Source organism: Symphalangus syndactylus, chromosome 8 (assembly GCF_028878055.3).
Source record: "Symphalangus syndactylus isolate Jambi chromosome 8, NHGRI_mSymSyn1-v2.1_pri, whole genome shotgun sequence".
NCBI lineage: Eukaryota > Metazoa > Chordata > Mammalia > Primates > Hylobatidae > Symphalangus > Symphalangus syndactylus.
Genome location: NC_072430.2, coordinates 112,980,844 through 113,005,639, shown reverse-complemented (window position 1 = coordinate 113,005,639; position 24,796 = coordinate 112,980,844). Strand labels below are relative to the sequence as shown.

At 38.4% G+C, this 24,796-nt stretch overlaps 1 protein-coding gene across 4 annotated transcripts in view; it reads right to left on the bottom strand.

Annotated features, from left to right (window-relative positions):
* Positions 1-13,220, bottom strand: part of PTH2R (parathyroid hormone 2 receptor) — an 85,183-nt gene extending 71,963 nt beyond the window's left edge. For 3 of the 4 annotated variants that reach the window (XM_055290423.2, XM_055290425.2, XM_063645034.1), the window contains exon 1: positions 12,831-13,220. In XM_055290423.2, coding sequence (XP_055146398.1) covers positions 12,831-12,905 — 75 coding nt within the window. In that variant the 5' untranslated portion in view covers positions 12,906-13,220. Of the gene's footprint in view, positions 1-8,530; positions 8,581-12,830 lie in introns of those variants that run through there. The other variant, XM_063645033.1, reaches the window with a different exon arrangement.
* Positions 13,221-24,796: the final 11,576 nt, after the last annotated feature.

The following is a 24,796-nucleotide window of genomic DNA, read 5'->3' as shown; positions in this document are numbered from 1 at the left end:
AAAAACAGATAAGATATACAGCATAAATATATACACAAACACACACAAGGAAGCATGCATACTCACACAGACACTACACACACACAATATGAAAATGTCTTGGCTTCTTAAGTTTTTAATCATTTCATATAATGAACTCTAATTCAAGCTAAATCTGAAGATCAGTTGATTTTGCACATTTGGCTACAAATTCTAAAAATTCCCATGACCCTGTTCATGCAAGAAGCAAATTGAAAATGATTTAAGAAAAACATGTAGAGAAGAACTGAGGAGCGCCTCTGCCCGGCCGCCCCGTCTGGGAAGTGAGGAGCGCCTCTGCCCGGCCACCCATCGTCTGGGAAGTGAGGAGAGCCTCTGCCCGGCCGCCCCGTCTGGGATGTGGGGAGCACCTCTGCCCGACCGCCCCGTCTGGGAGGTCTACTACGGAGGCCAGAAGCAATGTGACGGCTGGACGTGGTGGCTCACGCCTGTAGTCCCGGCGCTCTGGGAGGCCGAGGTGGGTTGATCACTTCAGGCTAGGAGTTCGGGACCAGCCTGGCCAACATGGCGAAACATACGAAAAATGCAACAGACAAACCAACCAACCAACCCAGCGACAATAAAACAGGTCTACCCTGGAGTCATACTCTAATTTTTTCTATTTTCCTCCCTTTCTGATCCTTTATCCCACTTTCTTTTTCTTCCTCTTCCTTCTCCTTCTTCTTTGTCAAATAGAGGATTGAGTTATTATCATTGATCCATACAAAGTCCCTCTCTCATTCATTTTCTTTAATTCCCACTCCCCATTTCTATTCCCCGTCTTCCCATGTGCAACCTTCCTAATATGTTTGATATGCATCTTTTTGTTTGTATGTATTTTTAGAAAATGTTTATTGTTTTGTGTGCAAAAAAAATTAATAAAAAAAAGAAAAACATGTATCTATCTGTGGTGTGGCTCATACACAGTTAAATGAAAACATTAAGAATGCGATCACATTGAGCTGTCATCCTTCAAAGCTATTACTCATCCTTTTCTCTTATATTTTAATTAACTACATGTGAATTTATTATAGATATTTGTAGAGCTCCAATTATACTTAGAAAAAAAAGCACGGTTAAATTTTTAAGAGTCATATAATGATTACAGAGACAAAGAACCGATTAGCAGTTGCCAGGTGTTGCGGGGAAGGAAGAAGTAAGTGGTTGTGGCTATGAAAGGATTCCTATGTGGAAACTATTCTATATTTTCACTGTGTTGGTGATCACATGCAACTCTACATGTGATAAAACTGCATAAACTAAATAGATGTGCACACACACAAATAAGTATGTATAAAACCAATGGAATCTGCATAAGACAGAGGGATTATATCAATGTCAATTTCCTGATTGTAATATTATACTATAGTACTGAAAGATGTTACCATTGAGAGAAACTACATGAAAGGTATTTAGTATCTGTATTATTTCTTACATTGCATGTGAATCTATAATTCTCTCAAAATACAGATTTTTAAAAATTCATCTGCTAAAGTTTTTAAGGAATTGTTTAGTTTAATGACTATAACCATGAAAAACACCAATTAAATTTTAAGTTAATTATAAATTAAGTACAATATAGTATTTTGAGATAAAGTAAGGTCAAATATATTAAGACTACTTCATTAGCAAAAAAAAAATTGAGTGCAAAAGAACTCATGCATTAGGTAGTCCCTCACAACTTACATAGGCTCCTGAAAATATGAGACATTCCCTTTATCATCCTTTGATAAGTATATGGCATATTTCTTCATTTATTTAATGTTTACATTTTTAAGCCTTAGTGAAGCTTTCTTTTTTGTCATATAGGTTCAGCATAATTCTTCTATTCATTTCTAGTTATTTTATTTTTGATCGCTATTACTAATAGGATAGTTTTATTATGCTAAGTGGTAGTTTTTTTACACATAAGGAAGCTATTTCATTTCCTATTTTTAATGTCATTCTTGGTGACATTACTGAACTCTTTTTAGTTTTAATAGTTTCTAGTAAATTCTCGTGGCTTTCTTATAAAAGTATTGCTAACATCTGCAAATAACAGAATCAACAGAATAAAGCCAAAATTGCTCATAAGGTTATTTGTATTTTAACATAGAGTTAAAATTGATTTTTCATGTTTTGCAATGATAAGCAAGACTGATCTACTTCTGCAATATTTTGCCTTTGTTTCTCCCTCAAGAGATGGCTGACTTGCACAGTTACTCCTGGATTTTCTATTTAGCTTTCTTATTTTATCCAGCTTATTCTAATGATGTTCTCCTCCTGTTAGACCATAGATTCCCATCTTTGTAGCCGGGCATGGTGGCATGTGCCTGTAATCCCAGCTACTCAGGAGGCTGAGACAGGAGAATCACTTTAACCCGGGAGGAGGTTGCAGTGAGCTGAGATTGTGCCATTGCACTCCAGCCTGGGTGAGAGGGTGAGACACCATCTTAAAAAAAAAAAGATTCCCACCTTTGAACAGTACTTCTCTCTTAACAAGTACTTGTGTTTTTATGACCAGCTTTATTGTAACAAACAGACCTGGAAATTTTCCAAATAAATAAATCCATGTCTTTTCAACACCATTTCTTGCAAATGAACTAGATTGCCTCCAAGAGAAAAAACATCTAGCTACACCTCAGTTACAAATTTTGGCATAGGAATTTTCTTCCTCTTCTTTCTTTATACACATGCCTAGTTACTCAGCTTCCAGGGTTATAGCAAAAAAGGCTAATTTTACAATGTATGTAAAATGGATCCTTAATGCATTTCGAGAGATAAATAATGAAATCTAGGAAGGACATTTTGGCAGCTTTAACAAATTTCCTGAAACTAATATGAGATTCATCCATCATCACTGAATTATAAACCCCTTCTAAAAAAAAAAAAGTACCAAAGATCAAGAGACTCTTGTTAGACCTAAAACTAAACTCTTTTTGTCTTCATCCCTTCTTTCTTTTCCAATCTTCATTGAGAGGTACATTGCATTAGTCAGGGTTCTCTAGAGAAACAGAACTAATGGAATAGATATATATATATATATATATAAAGGGGAGTTTATTAAGTATTAACTCACCAATCACAAGGTTCCACAATAGGCCACCTGCAGGCTGAAGAGCAAGGAGAGCCAGTCCAAGTTCCAAAACTGAAGAACTTGGAGTCCAATTTTCAAGGGCAGGAAGCATCCAGCACGGGAGAAAGATGTAGGCTGGACGGCTAGGCCAGTCTCTCTTTTCACATATTTCTGCCTGTTTATATTCTAGCCATGCTGGCAGCTGATTAAATTGTGACCACCAGCTTAAGGGTGGGTCTGCCTTTCCCAGCCCACTGACTCAATGTCAATCTCCTTGGGCAATACCCTCACAGACACACACAGGATCAATACTTTGTATCCTTCAATCCAATCAAGTTGACCATCAGCATTAACCATCACATACAGAACGGCAGATAGCTTGAAAAAGTAGTTCACCTAATTTCAACGTTTTAACCCTGAGCTCAGAAATATCATAGTAAGCTTTATCATGGCTAAGCCATAGTAGGGCAAGTCAAAGTATGCGGCTTCTGTATCTGACAAAACTTTAAAGAACTGATGATAATTAAGTTAGTAAGGGTGAACAAAGTTGGCCATTGACATTATTGGTTCAATGACACACGATATATTCAAATATTTCCTACAAAGTGCTTGCAGATAATACAATAAATAACCATTGATTTTAAATGCTTTATATTTTCATGAGCTTTTGATTGGTCTTCCACACAAAGGTTTAACACCATCATTTTTAACACGTCTTAGCACACTCCATTTCAGGTTGAACTAAATTAGTCATTTTCTCAAATTCTTTGAAAATGTTCTTCCACGCAGACTATTTTTCAAGGCAAACTCTTCAGTAAACCAAACTCAGCACTGACTCCTCAAATAAACAACTGATTAATATCAGTAACAAATGTTATTACTGATATTACTCATCAAGGGCCAAGGAAAACCCCTTAAAATCATTTGCTTTGTTTTTTAATTGATTATTGATGTTGCTACAACATCCTCAACTCTATTCTTTTCAAAAGGTAAGTAGTTTTAAACTAGTTATTTTCTCTAGACACATTTCATGCCTACTACAGTCAAACATGATTTAACCCATTTATTAGTTCACCATTGGTAAATGGCTTTCCTTGCTTAGCTAACAAATGAGAACCTTACTTTGAACTTTACTTTTATTGCAGCCTCATTTTTTAAAAGAAGTTATATGATGAGATATCTCATCTTAAATTTTCTAATTTTTCTGACTGAATGCTGTGCTATCAGCTGGGAATATTGTAATGATTGCTTAATCTGGGAATGTCAACATATATTGTATTCTATTAGCACAACTGTGGTGTCACTGAATAATAAACACAATGCTTTTCCATTTTATTTGATAGCAAAAAATATCCACATACACTGTGCCTTTAGAAGCAGAATATTTAGTCCATTTTTCTCTTCTTATTTTGACGTGATGGGTGCTCCCTGGTAGTGAAAAAAGCAAAGTGAAAATGTAGAGCAATACCTGTAGCACTTGAAATGTGTCAAGTTATGACTGAGTCACTGCAATTCAGAACGCACCAAACAGCCATGCGAAGCGGTAGTAGGTGAATGAATGTGGCTGTGTTCAAATAAAATTTTATGAACACTGAAATTTTAATTTTATTTAATCTTCACATCTACAAAATATTATCCTTTTAAAATACAGTAAAATCCCCTTTTAAATGTTTTAAATCTTAGAATAGTTTTAGATTTACAGAAAAAAATAGTTATATAAGATAGTACAGAGTTCTCATAAACACTCAGTTTCCCCTTATTAAAATCTTATATTAGTAGCTATATTTGTTATAATTAATGAATCAATATTGATATATTGTTATTCACTAAGTTGATACTTTATTCAGATTTTCTTAGTTTTTACCTAATGTCCTTTGTCTGTTCTGGGGTCTCATCAAGACACCACATCACGTTTAGTTGTCATGTCTCCTTAGGTTCATCTAGGTTGTGATAGTTTCTCAGGCTTTCCTCATTTTTAATTATCTTAATAGTTTGAGGAACACTAGTCAGACATTTTGTATAATGTCCCACAGTTGGGTTTTTTTTTTTATGGTTTTCTCATTATGGAACTGGGCCAATATGTTTTGAAAAGGAAGACCACAGAGGTAAAGTGCCACTCACCTATCAAGAGTGCAAGCTATCAACATGACTTCACTCTTAATGTTAACCTAGATTCTTCTGATTTTTATTCAATGACTTAAAAATGTGAAAATCATTCTTAGCTTATGAGGCATAGAAAAACAGATGATGGAACGAATTTGGATAACAGGCAATAGTTTGCCCATTTTTGTTCTAGTGGATAAAAATTTTGGAATAAAGTTTGAGAACTCAGGATATATCAACCCAAAATTACCTATTCTAATAGCTATTCTAATAGAAAAAAAAACTGAAAAAAAATTTGCTATCCTCATTAGCTGACAAAGGACTCAAAAGATAACCAGAAAAAGAAATAGTACAATGGTTATTGCTTTTATTGAACTTGGGGGAATACTATGAGGAATGTAACCATGTAGAGTATATTATATCTATACATGGACAAGACTGAATACAAAAATATCATTAACTACTATTGTCACCATATATATTAAGAAAACGGGCTATGGAGCGAATGTTACCTCCACTTTTAGTTGCTTTTGACAGAGCAGGAGCACTGTCATCTTGGACAAACACCACCATTTTTAAGTTCTAGCTCCCTTTCTAACCTCATGCATTTCAAGGAAATCACTTCTCTTCTAAACAAGCAACCAGAAAGAGCAGACAGTAAAACAAAGATAAGACATCTCAGGCATAGAAGGAGAGGGAAAGTCTCTTGAGTAACCACCAAACTTCACACTCATACAATGAACCAAAGTAAAACAGTGAGCCCTAATAAGCATATTCCTTTCCCATTACGTGCACTAAGATAGGGAAGCTAAAAGACATGGGGGATATGCCTGCAGCTGCAGGAAGATGTATGGGAACAAACACAAAAACTCTCCCTCCCAGACAAGCAAGACAAAGAGGCACAGGAGCAGTCCAAGCCTGTGATAAGCCCTCCCGCCCTGAACCCTTAAATACTCTTAGTCTGTAAGAGAGCATGCTCCTGACCAAAATTGGCCAGAAGCCCCTCTCAGGTTTATTCTCCAAAATAAACCTGTCTTTGACTCTTCAGCCAGTTTTTGTGTTTCTTTTTTCCTTTTTCAACCCTTACAGCTTTTAGTTGTGACATTATTCAAGGTAGCTAATTAGGTAATACAGATAAATAAATGGTTTTCAGCAACACATAGAAAACTTCACGAATGTAAAAATAACACATGTTCCATTTAGTCAATATTTTACACTCCATGTTAAAAATGTTCAAAAATATAAAAATATTGGTTAATGCAGGAATAATTAAGTGTTCTTGCACTATTGAAATCATAACAGAGCTCAAATTCCATTTTGAAGTAACTCACTTTATAGTTCCTGAGCACAGAATCTTTTTTACATTTTCATTCCTTAAAGCCTAATTTTTCTTTCTGTACCTCAGTGACACTTGATAGTGTCAAATGCTCTCTGGTAAGGTTGGCTCTTGGAGTTTCTGTAATCATGACTTCTATGTAGCTGTGTCTGAAATTGCTAGAGTGGCATCACATGGGGAGCACATACCATGATAATAACACTCCAAGATGAAAGGAGGACCACTTTCTCAAGATTCAAGTGCTGGCTCTGTCATTTGTAATATAATTTAATGAGTTCAAATTGCCAGTCTTCTACATTGTTTATAAACATTCTGTGTGTGTGTGTGTGTGTGGTCACTTTTTAAACAAATAAAGATGAAATAACTACATCTGTGTATATATTTTATATGAGCAAATAAATTATGGAGAAAGAGGTGGAAGATACACAGTATTATCTGAGTGGGATTGAGAGGAGATGGGGCAGTAGTGAGAGAGAAAGAGAATGAGTATGTAAGACAGGAAAATAGTCATAGGAAAATGGGAAAAAAGTGGATTGTATAATGTCAAGTGAAAATATATATAAAATTTCATTTATGACATAATTGAAAGTATGTATTAATTGAATAGGCACATAGACAAAGACTAAATAGAAATGTGGGTAGTTTCTGCTTTTGATCCCTGTTATATGTATATAGTAAAAACATTCTTTTTAAAGCTAGCACTGTTGATAACCTGAAAAAATCTGAATCTCTGGTATGCTGGAACTCTAAACCTTATACTCTTGACATATGATAAAATGAGACCCAGAATTTTGCCACTTATCTGTGGCCACCCAGCTAATTTATAGTAAAACATGGACTACAGCCAGGTGTCCCATCTCCCAGTACAGTGTCCTCACACAGCACTACCTCTGCCTTTCAAGGCTATTCTATGGCAGCTCTACTCAGTGATGGAGTTCATTTCATGGGAAATGAAATCAGCCAATGATTATCACTCTAGAAATAGTGCTGACCTGTTTTTGGACATGACAAATCATCAGGAAGATTGTTTCCTGCCATCAATTGGCAACGAGAATCTGAGATTACAGAAAACAGGCTGAAGGCCAAATTATAGATCTACACATAATAGCAACAGTGGCCGATGTCCTATTCATTTCTAACTAGTGTCACTCCCTCTAGGCAACACATCTGTCATGCAGCACAGCTGTGCAATCCTGGGAGACAATAGCAACTGGGAAAAGTAAAGTGGTAATATCCATTAGCAAGAAGGAAACAAATTTTGAGCAAAAGCAATGAGGAAGTTAGATATTGATCAAGTACTTATATTAATAAATGTAATATAACAGCTATCAGTGTTATGAAGAAAATGTCCAATTGCTATCAGAAAAAATATGGTTTCTGAAGGAGAAGTCATAAGAAACAAAAGGAAGAGAAAACAGCCTCACAAAATCCTCATACACATACACACCCCATTTAAAAGCCTTCAGGAGTTCTCACTAATGCTTAGAAATAATCTTAATCTAGTAATCATTCCATTAAAAATAACTTGACTGATCTGCTAATAAAAGAAGAGGAAAGAGCTGACATCTTTTGTTATCAGGAACCTTTAAGCTTTTTGTTTGTATATTTTTAAATTCAAGACTCACATTCTATGAGTAGATGTCACTATAATGCTTATTCTATGAGTAAGTCCTATTTTACAGTGGAGCCAGTGGAGACAACCAAGAGATGAAATTAACTGCCTAAAGTCACATGGCTGTTTAAAAATTTAATGAATAACCCAGAGAAAAGATAAAAACAAAACAGGGGAAAGAAAGGACAAGATAGGTTCCAGCAGATGACAAAACCAATTGAAGTTCAAGACAGGAAAATAAGTGAGATGCATGAATGCCTGTTGAAAATATTTTATTTTGTCACAAAGAATTGAGGAAGTTTTGGGAATATGAAACCTACTCTCTGTGCATTGGCAAGAAAGAGCCACACCTGGGACCCTTCCATCTCACTGCCTCTGGTCTACCAGGGCTGAAGAGACTACTTACAATTAATGCAGCCACGAAGAAGCCCATTCCTCAGGGATTTAAGACTTCCTTATAACTAGAAGACAAATGGAAACAGTCCTGGTTGTCAACAGAAAAGAATGAGAACAAACCAACTCTCTTATCTTTAACTACAATAGTGTTTGTGGCAATAAACACAGTATAGAGATAATCAACTGTCGAGTTTCCATTTCATTCTGCCAAAGACAGTCCCTAGTTTCCACTTTGGAGAAGCTGCCTATATTTTAGGATTTGGCATGATCTCAGCTCACTGCAACCTCTGCCTCCAGGGTTCAAGCAATTCTCCCACCTAAGCTTCCCAAGTAGCTGGAACTACAGGCGTGTGCCACCACACCCAGCTAATTTTTGTATTTTTAGTAGAGATGGTGTTTCACCATGTTGGCCAGGCTGGTCTCGAACTCCTGACCTCTAGTGATCTGCCCGCCTCAGCCTCCCAAAGTGCTGGGATTACAGGCATGAGCCATTGCACCTGACTGTCCTCGTTCTTAACTCCACCAGTAATAGTTTTGACAGTTCTGTTTATTATCACCACAATTTGCAATTAACACATGCGTTGAGTTGCAGAGTGTAGGCCTACTTGATTTATTGATTTATCCCATTTTATCTCTATACCCCACTCCTACTTCCCTACCTCCCATATACAAGCATTTATGTGAGACACACACACACACATAGACAATCTTTTATCTGAATATGTTCATAAAACATATATTACTGTTTTATGTGCATGTATTTTAATGTATGTAAATGACATCACACCATATATCCTATTGTTTCTGTGTCACATGTTATCCTGTTTTTACGATCTTGTCCATGCTGATTTGTGCACATTTAAGCCATTGCTTTTTATTGCTGCACAATACCCCATTATAAACACCCAGATTGTCCCTAATTCTCTAACACCACAGAATTATTGCAAGGATCATTATAGACCTGGGTGAGAAATTCCCTGGGATAGAGACTCGGGGCAGAGATTGCTGGGACAGAGGACATGTGTATACATAATGTCACTAAGCAGTGCCCAGCTGCTCTCCACAATGAGGGTACCAAAAGCCAGAGTATAAATCATGGCTGCTTCTGTGAGTTGACTATATTATCTAACATCTCATAGCCCCATTTTCTCATTTATAAAAATGTGAACAATTACAGTGCCCATCTCATAAAGTTACTGTGATAATTAAATGAGAGAATCAAGTACTTAGCACCGTATTTGGTACTTGGCAAGTAGGATCACTGATTACCATTTTTCCACACCCAGAAAGAGATTTCTGATTTTCTAGTAAGCTCTGAATCTTCATACTGGAAGGTCAACAGTAGGAATTCTAAGACCTGGCAATTTTTTCACAGCATGAGACTCCTCTGATGGGCAACCTTTCCCCCAAGGTTCTCCATTGACTTGGACAAAATTTTGTCAGATTCGCTTGCCGGTCTGAGGTTACCCCTGTCCAATCCTTCTCCCTCTCCATTTCAACTTTCACAAGCATTACCTCCTCCCCTAATAAACCTCTGGCACCCCAATTCCATCCCACACTCTGTTACCAGGAAGATCCACTAACACAGTAAAGAAAATGCTGAACATGTTTATATAGTGGTCCTCATTACCATGTGATAATCTGACTACAGAAAATGCACTGCTGGGCTCTGTAATGATGTATGAATGCATCGGTTTTGAACTGTGCATTGAAACAAAAGTATATCTTTACCAACCAGAAACCACAGAGACCCTTAAAACAATTGATGAGCACTGGTCTATATCATCTATTTTGTGGTGTGATCCAATGTTTACTGAATACTAAATATACTCTACACAAGCTCATTCTGCCTGGGTGAGTTCCCTTTGGTTTTCTTTCAATATAATTTTTTTGAAATATCTGTGTTAGCTAGCAATATATTCATCATTAACTGGGTACTCTAAAAAAATTAATAAAGCCAGGCTCATTTTTCATAAATACCTTGTCTCTCATACTTAAGCTAATAATATCAGCATTTGATATTTGAAGTAAATAATACCCAGAATGTATTTAGTCTCTATTATACTCCAGGTTAACTAATGGAATTTCAGAGTAGAGAATTACTGTAACCTAAAGTAATAAGCCAAGACTTATAGAATTAAAATAATCTTAGACCAATATGACTCTTTTGAAGATGAAGAAACTGAAGGTCAGAAAATGTATCAGTTTGTCAATGTAAATCACTTGAATTTAACCTCCAGATTTTGTTTAAAATGTCAAAAATTTGGCAAATGTAATATAATACCACACACTGTCGTTTTATGCAATTCATAATCTATAGATATAAATGGAAATCCGTGTAAAGCAATGATTCTCAACCAGGAGTGATTTCGCCTTCCAAAGTATGTATAGCAACATCTAGAGACATTTTTGGTTGTCTCAGTTACGGGGAGGGGTGCTACTGGCATCTAGTGGATAGAAGAGACAGGGATGGTGCTAAATACCCTGCAATATACAGGACAACACTCCCACCCCCACCAAAACAAAGAATTATTATATATGGCCCAAAATGTCAATAATGCCAAGGTTGGGAAACCTTGGTTTAAAGTTATAGAAAAAGTATTCAGTGTCCTGATTGTTTTATTGAAAGCAAAAGAAAATATTCTGCCCACAAACCCATGGTGATTTATTTATCATTTATTTATTTCTCTCTCTCTCCCTTTCTTTCCTTTCTTTTCTTTCTTTTCTTTCTTTCCTTCCTTCAAGACAGGGTCTCACTTTGTTGCCAGGCTGGAGTGCAGTGGCATGATATAGCTCAGAGCGGCCCCGAACTCCTGGGATCAAGAGATCCTCCGATCTCCCAAAGGTCTGGGATTACAGGCATGAGCTACCACACCAAGCCTTTTTTTTTTCTTATTGTACTAAATAATACCTCCCCATTTCCTTATAAAAAGTAATCTAGAACACTAAATAAAATAAATGGTTAGAGTTCGGTTGCCTCTTGTATACAAGAAGATGCCATCTTTTAGCATATTATCCAAATATCTTATGAGATAAAAATGTAGGAAGTATAGTAGAGATTATACCAGAGTTCTATAATGGTCATGGAAATTTATCACCAAATTTTTTTGCACGCATTCATATTCCTTCTAGTAACTTGATGAATTTTTTCAGGTTTAAGTGTACCTTACTTTCAGCTATCCATTGCTAATATTATTACTCAATGTATGACACACAAATTGTTTAGTTTATTAACAAAATTTATTTATTAACAAAATAAATCTACATGGAACATCTTGGTCATGTTAAGTAAAGCCCACTTTTAGCGTGGCACTTAGCCTAGAAATCCCCTGTAAGTTTTCATGTCTCTGGTTATGACTTTAACAGATAGGTTTTTAAAACTGCACTTTTAGAATAATTGAAATTTAAACTAGTCACCTGAAAGCTGAGAACATACTATTAAGTTTAGATAGCATCAATACATAAATCACTGCTTTAAATTCTCACTGTGAAATAATTTTTTATTGGGCCTTCATTTGACGGTCTAGGTGCACCCCCTACCGAACCGGAGAGAAATACCTTGATTCGGTTTAAATTCACAGGGCTCTTGAACTGCATAACATCCACCACTACACGCATCTCTCTAGCTCATCTGAAAAGCTGACTGTAAACCCTACATTTGATTTGACTCAAAAAAAAAAGTGCGTATGAATTGTATCTTGCCCATTAAAGAGGCTTCATTGTAAAAGATCTCCCAGAAAATCTCTAAATGATATTAGCAGTACAAAAGTGACAGCCACCGCTTCTTAACATTAAATATAAACTGTATTTTGGTATTTTTATTCTGTCTCCTAACTTGAACGTATGTGATTCTGCATCACAGACAGCCAATTATTCTTTCAGATAGTGGTCACAATCCATCCTGTAAGTTTAAATTCTCAAAAGCGATGGTAAATTACCAGCAGACAAAAGTCATTTCGATTAATTAAATGGAGACCACGGAGTTTAAGAGTAAGAAAAGTTCCTTCACCTTCCCAGCCTCACACACCTGATCCACGACTCCGCTGTTAGGAAATATCCCCTTACTTTGCGGATGCCAGGATGCTGCTCTAAACAGTGCCGGCCCCAGGACATCACTCCACTAAAGCAGATCTTTGAAGCTCCACTAATTGCCTGCCAGCACCTGCCGGGTACGCCTCGGTGCGTGCCGGGGCGTGTGTGGACGTGTGAACGTGAATGCGCTCTCGCGCGCACCTGGCCTCCGTGTCGCTAAAGCTGAGTCCCCGCCGGAGGCTCCGCGAAAACAGGTGTCGCGGAGCACGGGCTCTTACCTGAGCTCTGGCCAGAAGGCAGCTGCCGAGCATCAGCCAACCCCAGACGTGGAGCGACGCCCCCAGCCCGGCCATGTCCAGAACTGCTGTAGGAAGAAGCAGGGACCTTCCTCCAGAGCCCGGAAGAAGCTTCCAAGTCGCCAACTTGGCTGGCCCGGGACAAACTTGTGGCCAGTAACGACGCGCAGCTGGGGTGGCCGGGCCCGGGCCACCGGCCGAGGGTGCTTGGGGTCTTGTCGCCGGAGCTACGCGCTTCTCAGAGCCCGCGTCCTGCTGCGCCGCGGCGCGAGGTTGGTCTTGTCTTCCAGAGAGACTGGCCCGAGTCCTGGACTTGACTCGCAGCCCCGCGCCGCCTGCGGCGGGAAGGGGGCGGCTCCCGCGCCAGGCGGATCCCGGTGCGCCTCGCGCGGCTGCGCTCGCGCTCCTCCTCGAAGTCACTGGGTCCCGCAGCCCAGGGGGCGGATGGCAAAGGATCCCACGTCGCTGCTGCCGCCACCCCCGATTCGCAATGTTTCTGCTTCCCTCCACTCCGTCCAGGGTTCCAGGGCCCTGTCTGTAGGGGCGCCCTGGGTCTTCGGGGAGTGATCCAGAAGTTTCCTCCTGTCCTGCGTGCGCTGACCATAGGCCCCGAGGACAGCGACAAGATGGCTAAAGGCTCCCGAGGCCAGGTGGGCCCTGCGTCTGGGCTGTTCGCTGGACAGTCCTAAAGCCCTCTAAAATGCTCTGATTCATTTTCTCCTAACCATTATAATAATACTGTGTGTGTGTTAAGTAGAAATAATGTATATATTTCTTGTGGGTCAAAAGTTCTTCGTGTGGTATTGTGCTTTGAATCCTGGCATTAAAAAAAGACAACTAATATTCTTTTTTTTTTTTAGTTTATTTTTAAGTTTGACTATTTTAGACATTCATTGGCCAATTGTATTACATCCTTTTAAAATCTCTTGTTCTTGCCTCTTGAAGGAAGAAAGCCTTTGAATTCTGGCTCTGCCATGTGCTAGCTGCATAACCCTGAGCCAATTACATACTGGCCTCTCTTTGTCTTAATCTCCTCAATTGTAAGATGGGAGAAATGAGAGAACCTCCTTTAATCAGCTCTGGATGCTATAACAAAATACCATAAACTGGGTGGCTTATAAACAACAGAGATTTATTTCTCACAGTCTGGAGGCTGGGAAGTCCAAGATCAAGGTGCTGGCAGATTCAGTGTCTGATAAAAGCCCGCTTCCTCATTGACCACTGCTGTCTTCTCATTGCAACCTCACATGGCAGAAGGGATGAGGGATTTTTCCGAGGTCTCTTTTATGAGGGCACTAATCTCAGAGCCCTCATGACCAAATCGCCTCTCAAAGTCCCTGCCTAGTAAGCCATCACCTTAAGGACTAGAACGTCAACATATGTATTTTGGGGGAACATAAACATTCAGCCCACTGCTGTCCCTCAAAATTGTGTTGGAAAAGTTAAGTGAGTAAACAAACATAAAGTCCAAGGAAATGCTCAATAAGTATTAGCTACTATCATTAGCATTGTTTGGTGATGATGAATATTATTATTATTATTGTGATCATAGTCTGTGAATGGACAAAGGGCTGTGGTAAGTTTGAGTATTCCCTATTTATGTAGAAAAGCACTGTCTATATTTACAATATAAAATATTTTTCTGACATAAATACCAAAATGTTTTTCAACTTTGTTTTTGGCCTAATTTATAATATCTTGATCAGTGCAGAGGGTTTTTTTAATTTATGTATCTAAATCTAGAAATCTTTTCTTTTATAATTTCTTCCTTAGCTTTTTATGCGAGAAAGGAATTGCATACTAAAAATTAGAAAATCTTTTCATCAGATCTTTTTTCTAGTTCTTTTCTACCATCTCATAATTTTACATTTAATGTTTTAAAGTATCAATTTTTTAAGTAATGTAACAATTTCTCCAAGTATCTAACCAGTTAATGCAACGTCACTTATTAAAGAATCCATCTTTTTAATGGGAAAGATATTTTGAAGGGAGGTGGAGGACAAAAGTTTGCTAATGCCTCTGAAATCACAACTTTAGCTCCATGTAAGGCTGCTCTGATAGAAGAGGCTTAGAAATCAAAGTAGGGTTTGCAATTGATTAAATAGAGCAGCTCTCCAGTTTATCCAGGGTGGAATACCATTCATGAAACTCAGATGTGAAACACCTCCATCAAATTGTTGGCAATCTTTCCTCTGAGTGCCTGACTGTTATATTTGGAAAGCTGAAGAACTTAGGCCTCTGAAGCTCAGTCCTGAGGGCTTTCTCACTGAACTCAGGAAGTAGGCAGATAACAACAGGGAAGTCTGGCCATTCAAACACGGGTACTTCTCGGGGTACATCTGAAGAGAAAAGGTACTCCCCAAGGCGAGGGTTTTTGTCTTGACTCCAAACTGATGTGCAGTGGCTCATGTGCAAGTGTCTTTCTCTCTGTTTAATTAGGAAAGGTTGTTATTACTAATAACAACTTGCCTCATAAGGCCCGTGTAACAATTAAATGAGATAATGACAATGTCAAAGAAACTTTATCAGCTGTACAGTTATACAAATGACAGTAAGCTTGGTATTTGCAAAATACTTTCATATACACTATTACATTCCACTTATAATTATTAATATGCAAAGCTATTATGGAAATAGTGATTAATTTGTAGCTTAAGGGAAAATAATGAAAAGGAAGCAATCGCCAATCTTAAAGTTTCCCTAGTGAGGAGTAAAGAAAATTATTAACAAATTCAAGGCCCACCTCAGTCAAGATAAAGCCTGAAGAAAATTAAGAAGTTGGACAATTATGTGCTTGGCACCATGCCATTTCCTCTCTCTTAAATCTACACTGCCCTACTTGTTAAATTACCAATGTTCTGCCTTTGTTTCTCAAATAATTAGATGAGAACTTTCTTCTCAGTAGCCAGCTAACACCAACTCAAGCTTGTCCTCCTAAGACTTAATGTTCTTCTTCTTTCTGATCTCCCCTTACACTCTCTGACTGTAGAGGTTTTAAAATATGTCCCCAAAACTCTTGGACACACACTTTTCATTGAGAGGTGAGGGTCTATGTCTCCTTCCCATGATTATGGGCTCTATGACTGCTTGACCTATAGAATATAGTGGAAATAAACTCCGGCCTTAAGAAACTGGCAGCTTCTACTTCTAGGCTCTAGGACTTCCTTTCAGTCTTAGAATTTAGCCACCATGCTGTGAGGAAGTCTGAGACGCCCATACAGAAGCCCAGTGCAGGCAACTGAAGATCTCAGGTCTCAATCCTAACCACTGTTCCAGGCAACAACCAGTGGCAACTCATCAGCCCTATGAGTGAGCCATGTTGGAACTGAATCCTCTAACCCAAGCTGAGCTGCCTCAGTTGATACCAACTTAAGCAGAGAAGAGCCCTGTCCAAATTACAGATTTCTGAGCTATGTAAGTGGTTGTACTTACTTTAAGTCATTAAGTTTGGGGGTAGCTTGCTACACACCAGTAATAACTGAACACCATCCTGTCATCGAACTCCCGTGCTTGCAGTGTGAAATCTAGCTGCTAGCATCTGATGTGAGAGCAACGTGATTTCATTAATTGTTAGATCACTTAGCACCAGGATTTAATCCTGTCCAAATGCTAACTGGACAAATAGCCCCTTCTGCTTTTTGTACCTCCATTTTGTCTTTCTAAAATTAAATGGCTTTCTCAGAGTTGACACACTCTTCTGTCAAGAATCTAGGAGAGCTGTAAGTCTTCTCTAGAAACCCCATAGGATTTTAGTATGTGAAAAAATCATTTAACTTCTTCCCAATACTTAAATCATCCCTACATATGTATAGCATATTTCCTCAATAAAAACAATTCTAATCATGAAAATCTTACTGCATCCATGGAAAACATCTGACTGAACTAGACAATATCATGGATTAAATGGCTATAATTTTCTGGCTATAACAATAGCTCAATTTTTTTTTTTTTTTTTTTTTTTTTGAGACGGAGTCTCGCTCTGTCGCCTAGGCTGGAATGCAGTGGCGCAATCTCGGCTCACTGCAAGCTCCGCCTCCCGGGTTCACGCCATTCTCCTGCCTCAGCCTCTCCAAGTAGCTGGGACTACAGGCGCCCGCCACCACGCCCGGCTAATTTTTTTGTATTTTTAGTAGAGACGGGGTTTCACCGTGGTCTCGATCTCCTGACCTTGTGATCCGCCCGCCTCGGCCTCCCAAAGTGCTGGGATTACAAGCGTGAGCCACCGCGCCCGGCCAGCTCATATTTTTAACATATTACCAATTTCTTTCATAAATCTGCATTCTGCAAGATATTTGCATCCAGCAAAATATCCTGATTCCCCAAACAAGCCTTAGAGATACATAAACTAAGATATCCATTTTAGTGGTAGTACCCATTTAGATGAGGAAACTATAACTCAGAAAGAAGCTAAATGATGTGCAGAAGGACACACGGCAGCCAGTGAAGACTTCAGCTTAGGTCTTCTGTTTCCACATTTATCACTTTTTCTACTATTCTACCATGCCCCTATAGAATGCGCGTTAGCATTTCCATAGAACTTCACAGATGTACTAAGCACCTTCTCATTCATTTTCTCATTTCCCCCACAGAGATAACTTCCCAGTAGAATTACATTTTTAATCCTTGTTAAACCAAAGGATCACTCAACATTACAGGCAGTATGACATATCTATGAGCAATTTATGTTGAGTCTTTCAGCACACAAAGGCATATGCTCCCAAGAATGTACCAAATACCACAAGAAAGAGAAATTTCACCTAGATAAGTAACAACCCTTTAATCTGGAGATGGATTAGGAAAGAACATTGAAAATGTCAATCTAGTTGTTTCTTTATCACTTAAAATAAGTACAAGAAGCCTTGAAAAATAAAATTTGATTAAGGACTTTTTAAGATGTAGGGAGCTATGACATTTTGTTAGCAATTTATACTAGGTACTTTCTAGACAAGAAAGATCACTGTAAAAAGTAAATATTGATAAAAACAAAAAAAATGGAACATACTGGTTTTCCCCTGAAGAATTTATATGACAAAGCAAAATATCAACATGGACAAAATAATGTAATATAAAAGTAGCTATAGGCTGCAGAGGGAGGGACTGATTACTTTGAGGCTAAGGTTACTTGAAGAAGTCTTCCAGGATAGTGAGAAAATCTGCAAAGCTTCTCAGAAGCTATGACAAAGGGAAAGGGCATTTTTAAGTGTTTTGAATGGCAAAAGCACACCAAGAAACTGGGTGAGTTATATAATGTGCAAAAACAGGAAGAAAACTGCCTTGTTGGTAAAAATGGGAAAGTGAGGAGGAGTAGCAGGAACTGGGGGTCCCTCAAAGCCTGGCTAAGACATGGCATTGCAATGGTATGGTAGCCAGTCATGTGCCACCAAATGGCTGTGATACAAAAATGTTTTTGTAGGAAAAAGTGTTGTGTTGGCTTTTGTAGAACAGGTGCAGTGGAGAGGAACCAGGGAGCTGTGTAAGGGGACAACCTGTAATAACAACAACACACTGTGGCTAGGGTCTCTTAGGCACCAGAGCTTCAAGGAGAATGATCCTGTCCTGTTCCCAGTGCACTCCCAGAGCCTTGAAGACAGCAGAAGTCCTCTAAGCCCTGTGTGGTGAGAGAGGATTTCCAGAGGAGTCATCAGAACTGAGTGTGATGAAGGGCTGCGTGTGACCCAATGGAGGATGCTGAAGAGGGCATTCGAAGCAAAGAAGAACATGTGCAAAGCAGGAGACGTGCAGAACAGGAGGGATTCTAAAACAGCAGGTGTGCCCCAGAGGAAGAAGGGCAGCTGCAAACCCTGAGGAGGAAAAGGATTAAGTTTTAAAAAATACACAGGAAGGAATAAGAAGGAGAGATACCATAAAGAAAATATTAACAGGACCTGATCACTGAGCGGTTTGGAAGGTAAAAGGAATGACGGGGCAAAAAAAAAAAAAGAAAGAAAGAAACCTTTTTGCAAGTCTTGGAGGCCAAAAGAACAAGACTAGTGTTGATAGTAGTGGGAAGGCAGCAGGAAAGGCCGCTGTTTTTACAGGGGACAGATGCTAATCCTAACTCTCCTCATGTTCCATTCCAGGTAACATTGGAACATACAGGTGGCAGGTAGGGGACAATTTGGAGACTTTTGAAAAGAATGTGAAATTGGAGAATGGGGCTCAGGTAAGTGCTGAAAACAGATTTGGGAATAGTTCCCATACAGATGGAAGGAGAGACTGCGAAGAAACTCAGTGTTTATGGGAATATGAATGATTTCCTCATAGGATTCATACACATACATCCAATATTTCTGAGCATGGCATAATCCTATTGTATACCTCCTTCTGATATCTAGAATACAACCAATGAATTCGCATAATGATCATAAGCTACGTCTACTGACTCTCATGTATCATACCCAGTTGGTTTCTATTCTAGAACTATGAGGTCAGTACTTGTCAAATGTATATTGAGATCTACTATGAAATTTGCTTTTATTCTCTCCACAAACAGAGCTTTTATGTTTGTGCAATAAAAGTTCAAGAGATACATATACATCTGGTTAAATACTTACTAAGACATCAAATATAATGTTTATTAGTTGAATATAATGCACATAAATCACATTTCCAATAAAATATATATATGCTTTGGAAATTAAAGAGACTATTTTAGCAATTATATAGTGAACTCTTGCTGATCTAATATGCAAAATATTTAGATAAAATTAAGTTATTGTCTGATTCATCCATGTCTAAAATGATTTTCCCCACATTAAAGTAAATTAATGAGATCTTTATAAAAGGTCACAGATAGTGCCACAAACCTAATACCAAAATAACCACTAATATAATCTACTCTGAACCATCCCTTAGTGATCCGGATGTTGCCATTTTTACTAGGATACCAGGTTAAACTAGACATCTGAAAAAGACATTCTAATGAGAAATTCAAATAGCTCTTGCTACCCCTGGAAATATAAGAATACTCCACCAAAGGACATATCCTTTCATTGTAGGCAGTCCCCAAAGAGAGGTGCTGATGACTCATTTAATGACTGGGCAGATATTTATGCTGAGTATGTCTCAGGATATTACAACAATATATTACAGGAGAAAAGGGCTATCAAAGTCAATTCCACCACTGACATTTTGAATAATTTAGACATTACTATTTAGAATTCATAGTTTATTCTGTTTTCAATAAACAGGTACTCTACTAGCCTCTGGACATATAACCACTACAATATAATATTTTAGTAAGGTATAAACAGGAGCGTTTTCTGAAAAACAAAATAGGTCAAATCACTGAAAGAACTAACTTTTTTAAGTTTTAAGAAGAGTTTAATTTTCCAGGTGCTATAACTGGAGACCTACTGAAATAAAGTTTTACTTTCCATAGGGTTATTAATGAAGGTTTAAGGCCCCAGAGACAGGGTGAGTATCAATAAAAAGGGCTGAAAGGACATCAGCATAGAGGTTCATAGCTCCACACTACATGGTGGGAAGGAAAAGGTGAACAGCAGGTATGAACTTTTCTCTCTCAGAAAGGAAAGAAAAACCTCAAATAAATCTCTTGGTAAACATGCTGTGTTGGGAGTCCCCAAAACCACCACCATCATGCTTAATGATTTGCTAGAAGGATTCATAGGACTCAGAAGATGTTATCTCATGGTTATGATTCCTCAGAGTGAAAGGATACAGATTAAATTCAACATAGGGAAATGTCACATAAGATGATGTTCAGGCAGAACTAGGAACAAACTTCCAGGAGTCTTCTCCCAGTGGAGTCACACAGATGCATGTAATTCTCCCAGCAATGATGTATGACACCTTGTGCAAAGTGTTGCCAACTAGGGAAGCTTATCTGAGTCCTGGTGTGTAGGGTTTTTAATCACCTACTCGGAACCCAGCCCCACCATAACTCTGCCACAAGCAAAAACAGGCATTCACAGATCACATTGTTAGCATAAACTACCTGGTCAAACTAGTACAGCATAGCCCAAGGCTGCAGATATACAAACCACTCTTATCCAGCAGATTATGCGGAGGACTTAGAGCTCATCTCCCAGAAACCAGCCAAGGGCCAGTCCTGAGGATTGGCCTTTCTTGGAAATGTACAGGGTTTGAGCAACCCAGACCTACTGAGTTAACCCTTCCCTGCACACATGTGAATAACCAAATTTTCCAGTAAACCCACTAAGTATTACTAGGAATGGAAAGATAATGGAGAGTATAAAATGTTTTTATGAGCACACATCTTGATTGTGTGTATAAATAAACTTAGAATTCACAGGTTTGTGGATATGGGAAACTAAGAGATGATTATGTAAACAGTAAGGTATGAAGAAGAGACATTGCATAACTGGAATTATTCCCTTTGTTTAAACAATGTCTCTGCACATATTGCTTATAAAGAAGCTTGTCTGTTAAATCTAAAACTTATCCTACTGCATGAGAATAGGGTTATTTTGGAAATCTGTGCCAAATGGTCTCAGACTTCTCCAAGAAAAGACTGTTTTATTTGTGCCTGGTGTTTGCCCGGTCCTTTGAATTCTGAGTCAAGTTTGGGACTGGTTAAGAGCTGGAATTCAAGAGAGTCTAATTTTATAATTCCAGTATATGTGTTATCACAAGAGATACAGACAACTCTTTTCTGCCTTAAGATTCAAACAGCACAAAATCAAGATAGTAAATAAATTCATTAGTAATACAATAACTTATGGAAAGAGAGAAATCACTTTAAACAGTTTTAAGGGAATTGATCTAATTACATTCCCCAAACCACATCCAGACACCTCATATAAAGCTCTAAAATGATTATCTAAGTAAAATACAATGCCCCTAAAGAAGCTTTTCATTTTGAACACAAGAGCGTGATTGTCTTTCTTCTATGCCTTTGCAGTTTCTTGGTCTAAGGACACACGTCTAATTATCTACCAAATCACCAAGATCATCGGAAATAATTGGAAGACTGACAGTAGCTACTACAAAAAATAAACACTTCCAACCAACCATTAGCTACTACAAAAAATAAACACTTCCAACCAACCATTACCATAAACTCATAGAAACTTTTTGTTCCATTTCTTGCGTGAGCTGTTTGACTTCCATGGCCATTCTGGCATCGGATCCTTAAAGAGAATGCCAAGGAGTGATAAATGTGACTCTATTTATATGTTAAAAAGTAAACCACCATTTCACTAATTATAATGAGGATATATCTGCTCTGGAACTTAGACTACTTCATTCTGAGACAAAAGAAACTAACATTTTTTTAATGAAATGCCTAGGGTGACAAATTCAGTCTTTTCCATGACTTCTGTGGCTTAAAGAATATTAACATCAAAGACCCAATGAATTAATTTTCAATTATTTGATTTTAGTTTTAAGTTTCATGAATAAATTGCTTTCTAGTAATCATTATGTTATAGGAGTTATTAAAAAATTATTTTAGGCAGATAAAGAAGAAAAGGGGTCCTTGGGAAGTTTATTTTTCTTTTAAAGCGGCTCCAGAAATGTTTCTTGCCTAGCAGAAAAACCCTGGCTCTTAGACCCCGGCAGGCAAGCTTTGATATGCAAATGCAGGCCATTAGAAACTAGGTCCACCAAACATGGCGATTCCTGCCATCTTCTTGTGCCCACATGTGCCTGGCAAGATGGCCACCCCACATATCCCCACATGTGTAGAACATCATGGCGCCCTTCATTTGCATATTAAAAGGCTAGGGTGGGAGGGCCAGTTTTTTCGCCGGCTACTTGAATGGCATACCTGGTCAAACCAATCCTCTGGGCACTATGCCAGTAAGACACCACCTCCTCCAGCCTCCTCATATAAATGGCTGTTTTTCACCGCACTCAGGGTTCCCTCTTTCAGCTTAGAGCCCCCCCACCTCTATCTCTGTACAGAGGGAGCCTCTTCCTTCTTTCTTGCCTTTTACAATTCTCCACTCCCTAAAGCCACTCCACATGTGTCTGTGTCGTTTTATTCAAACCGGCGCAAGACCAAGGACCCTGGTGTTCCTCCAGTCATCGAAGCCATATCATTTTGGTGCATTGGCCAGGAATCCAAGGTACAGCATTCATCAGAGTGGCAAGTATGGGAGTAAGCTTAAAATCTGTTCTGTCATTCCAAGGTGCTCTTGGCCTCTTTTTTTTTTTTTTTTAATTTAAGTTCTAGGGTACATGTGCACAACATGCAGGTTTGTTACATATTTATACATGTGACATGTTGGTTTGCTGTACCCATCAACTCATCATTTACATTAGGTATTTCTCCTAATGCTATCCCTCTCCCAGCCCCCCACCCCCTAACAGGCCCCAGCATGTGATATTCCCCACCTTGTGTCCAAGTGTTCTCATTGTTCAATTCCCACCTATGAGTGAGAACATGCAGTGTTTGGTTTTCTGTCCTTGTGATAGTTTGCTGAGAATGATGGTTTCCAGCTTCATCCATGTCCCTGCAAAGGACATGAACTCATCGTTTTTTATGGCTGCATAGTATTCCATGGTGTATATGTGCCACATTTTCTTAATCAAGTCTATCATTGATGGACATTTGGGTTGGTTCCGAGTCTTTGCTATTGTGAATAGTGCCACAATAAACATACATGTTCATGTGTCTTTATAGTAGCATGATTTATAATCCTTCGGGTATATACCCTGTAATGGGATCACTGGGTCAAATGGTATTTCTAGTCCTAGATCCCTGAGGAATCGCCACACTGACTTCCACAATGGTTGAACTCATTTACACTCCCACCAACAGTGTAAAAGCATTCCTATTTCTCCACATTCTCTCCAGCATCTGTTGTTTCCTGACTTTTTAATGATCGCTATTCTAACTGGTGTGAGATGGTATCTCACTGTGGTTTTGATTTGCATTTCTCTGATGACCAGTGATGATGAGCATTTTTTCATGTGTCTCTTGGGTGCATAAATGTCTTCTTTTGAGAAGCGTCCATTCATATACTTTGCCCACTTTTTGATGGGGTTGTTTGTTTTTTTCTTGTAAATTTGTTTAAGTTCTTTGTAGATTCTGGATATTAGCCCTTTGTCAGATGGGCAGATTGCAAAAATTTTCTCCCACTCTGTAGGTTGCCTGTTCACTCTGATGGTAGTTTCTTTTACTGTGCAGAAGCTCTTTAGTTTAATTAGATCCCATTTGTCAATTTTGCCTTTTGTTGCCATTGCTTTTGATGTTTTAGTCATGAAGTCCTTGCCCATGCCTATGTCCTGAATGGTATTGCCTAGGTTTTCTTCTAGGGTTTTTATGGTTTTAGGTCTAACATTTAAGTCTTTAATCCATCTTGAATTAATTTTTGTATAAGATGTAAGGAAGGGATCTAGTTTCAGCTTTCTACATATGGCTAGCCAGTTTTCCCAGCACCATTTATTAAACAGGGAATCCTTTCCTTATTTCTTGTTTTTGTCAGGTTTGTCAAAGATCAGATGGTTGTAGATGTGTGATGTTATTTCTGAGGGCTCTGTTCTGTTCCATTGGTCTATATCTCTGTTTTGGTACCAGTACCATGCTGTTTTGGTTACTGTAGCCTTGTAGTATAGTTTGAAGTCAGGTAGCATGATGCTTCCAGCTTTGTTCTTTTTGCTTAGGGTTGTCTTGGCTATATGGGCTCTTTTTTGGTTCCATATGAACTTTAAAGTAGTTTTTTCCAATTCTGTGAAGAAAGTCGTTGGTAGCTTGATGGGGAAGGCATTGAATCTATAAATTACCTTGGGCAGTATGGCCATTTTCACGATATTGATTCTTCCTATTCATGAGCATGGAATGCTCTTCCATTTGTTTGTGTCCTCTTTTATTTCATTGAGAAGTGGTTTGTAGTTCTCCTTGAAGAGGTCCTTCATATCCCTTGTAAGTTGGATTCCTAGGTATTTTATTCTCTTTGTAGCAATTGTGAATGGGGTTCACTAATGATTTGGCTCTCTGTTATTGGTGTATAGGAATGCTT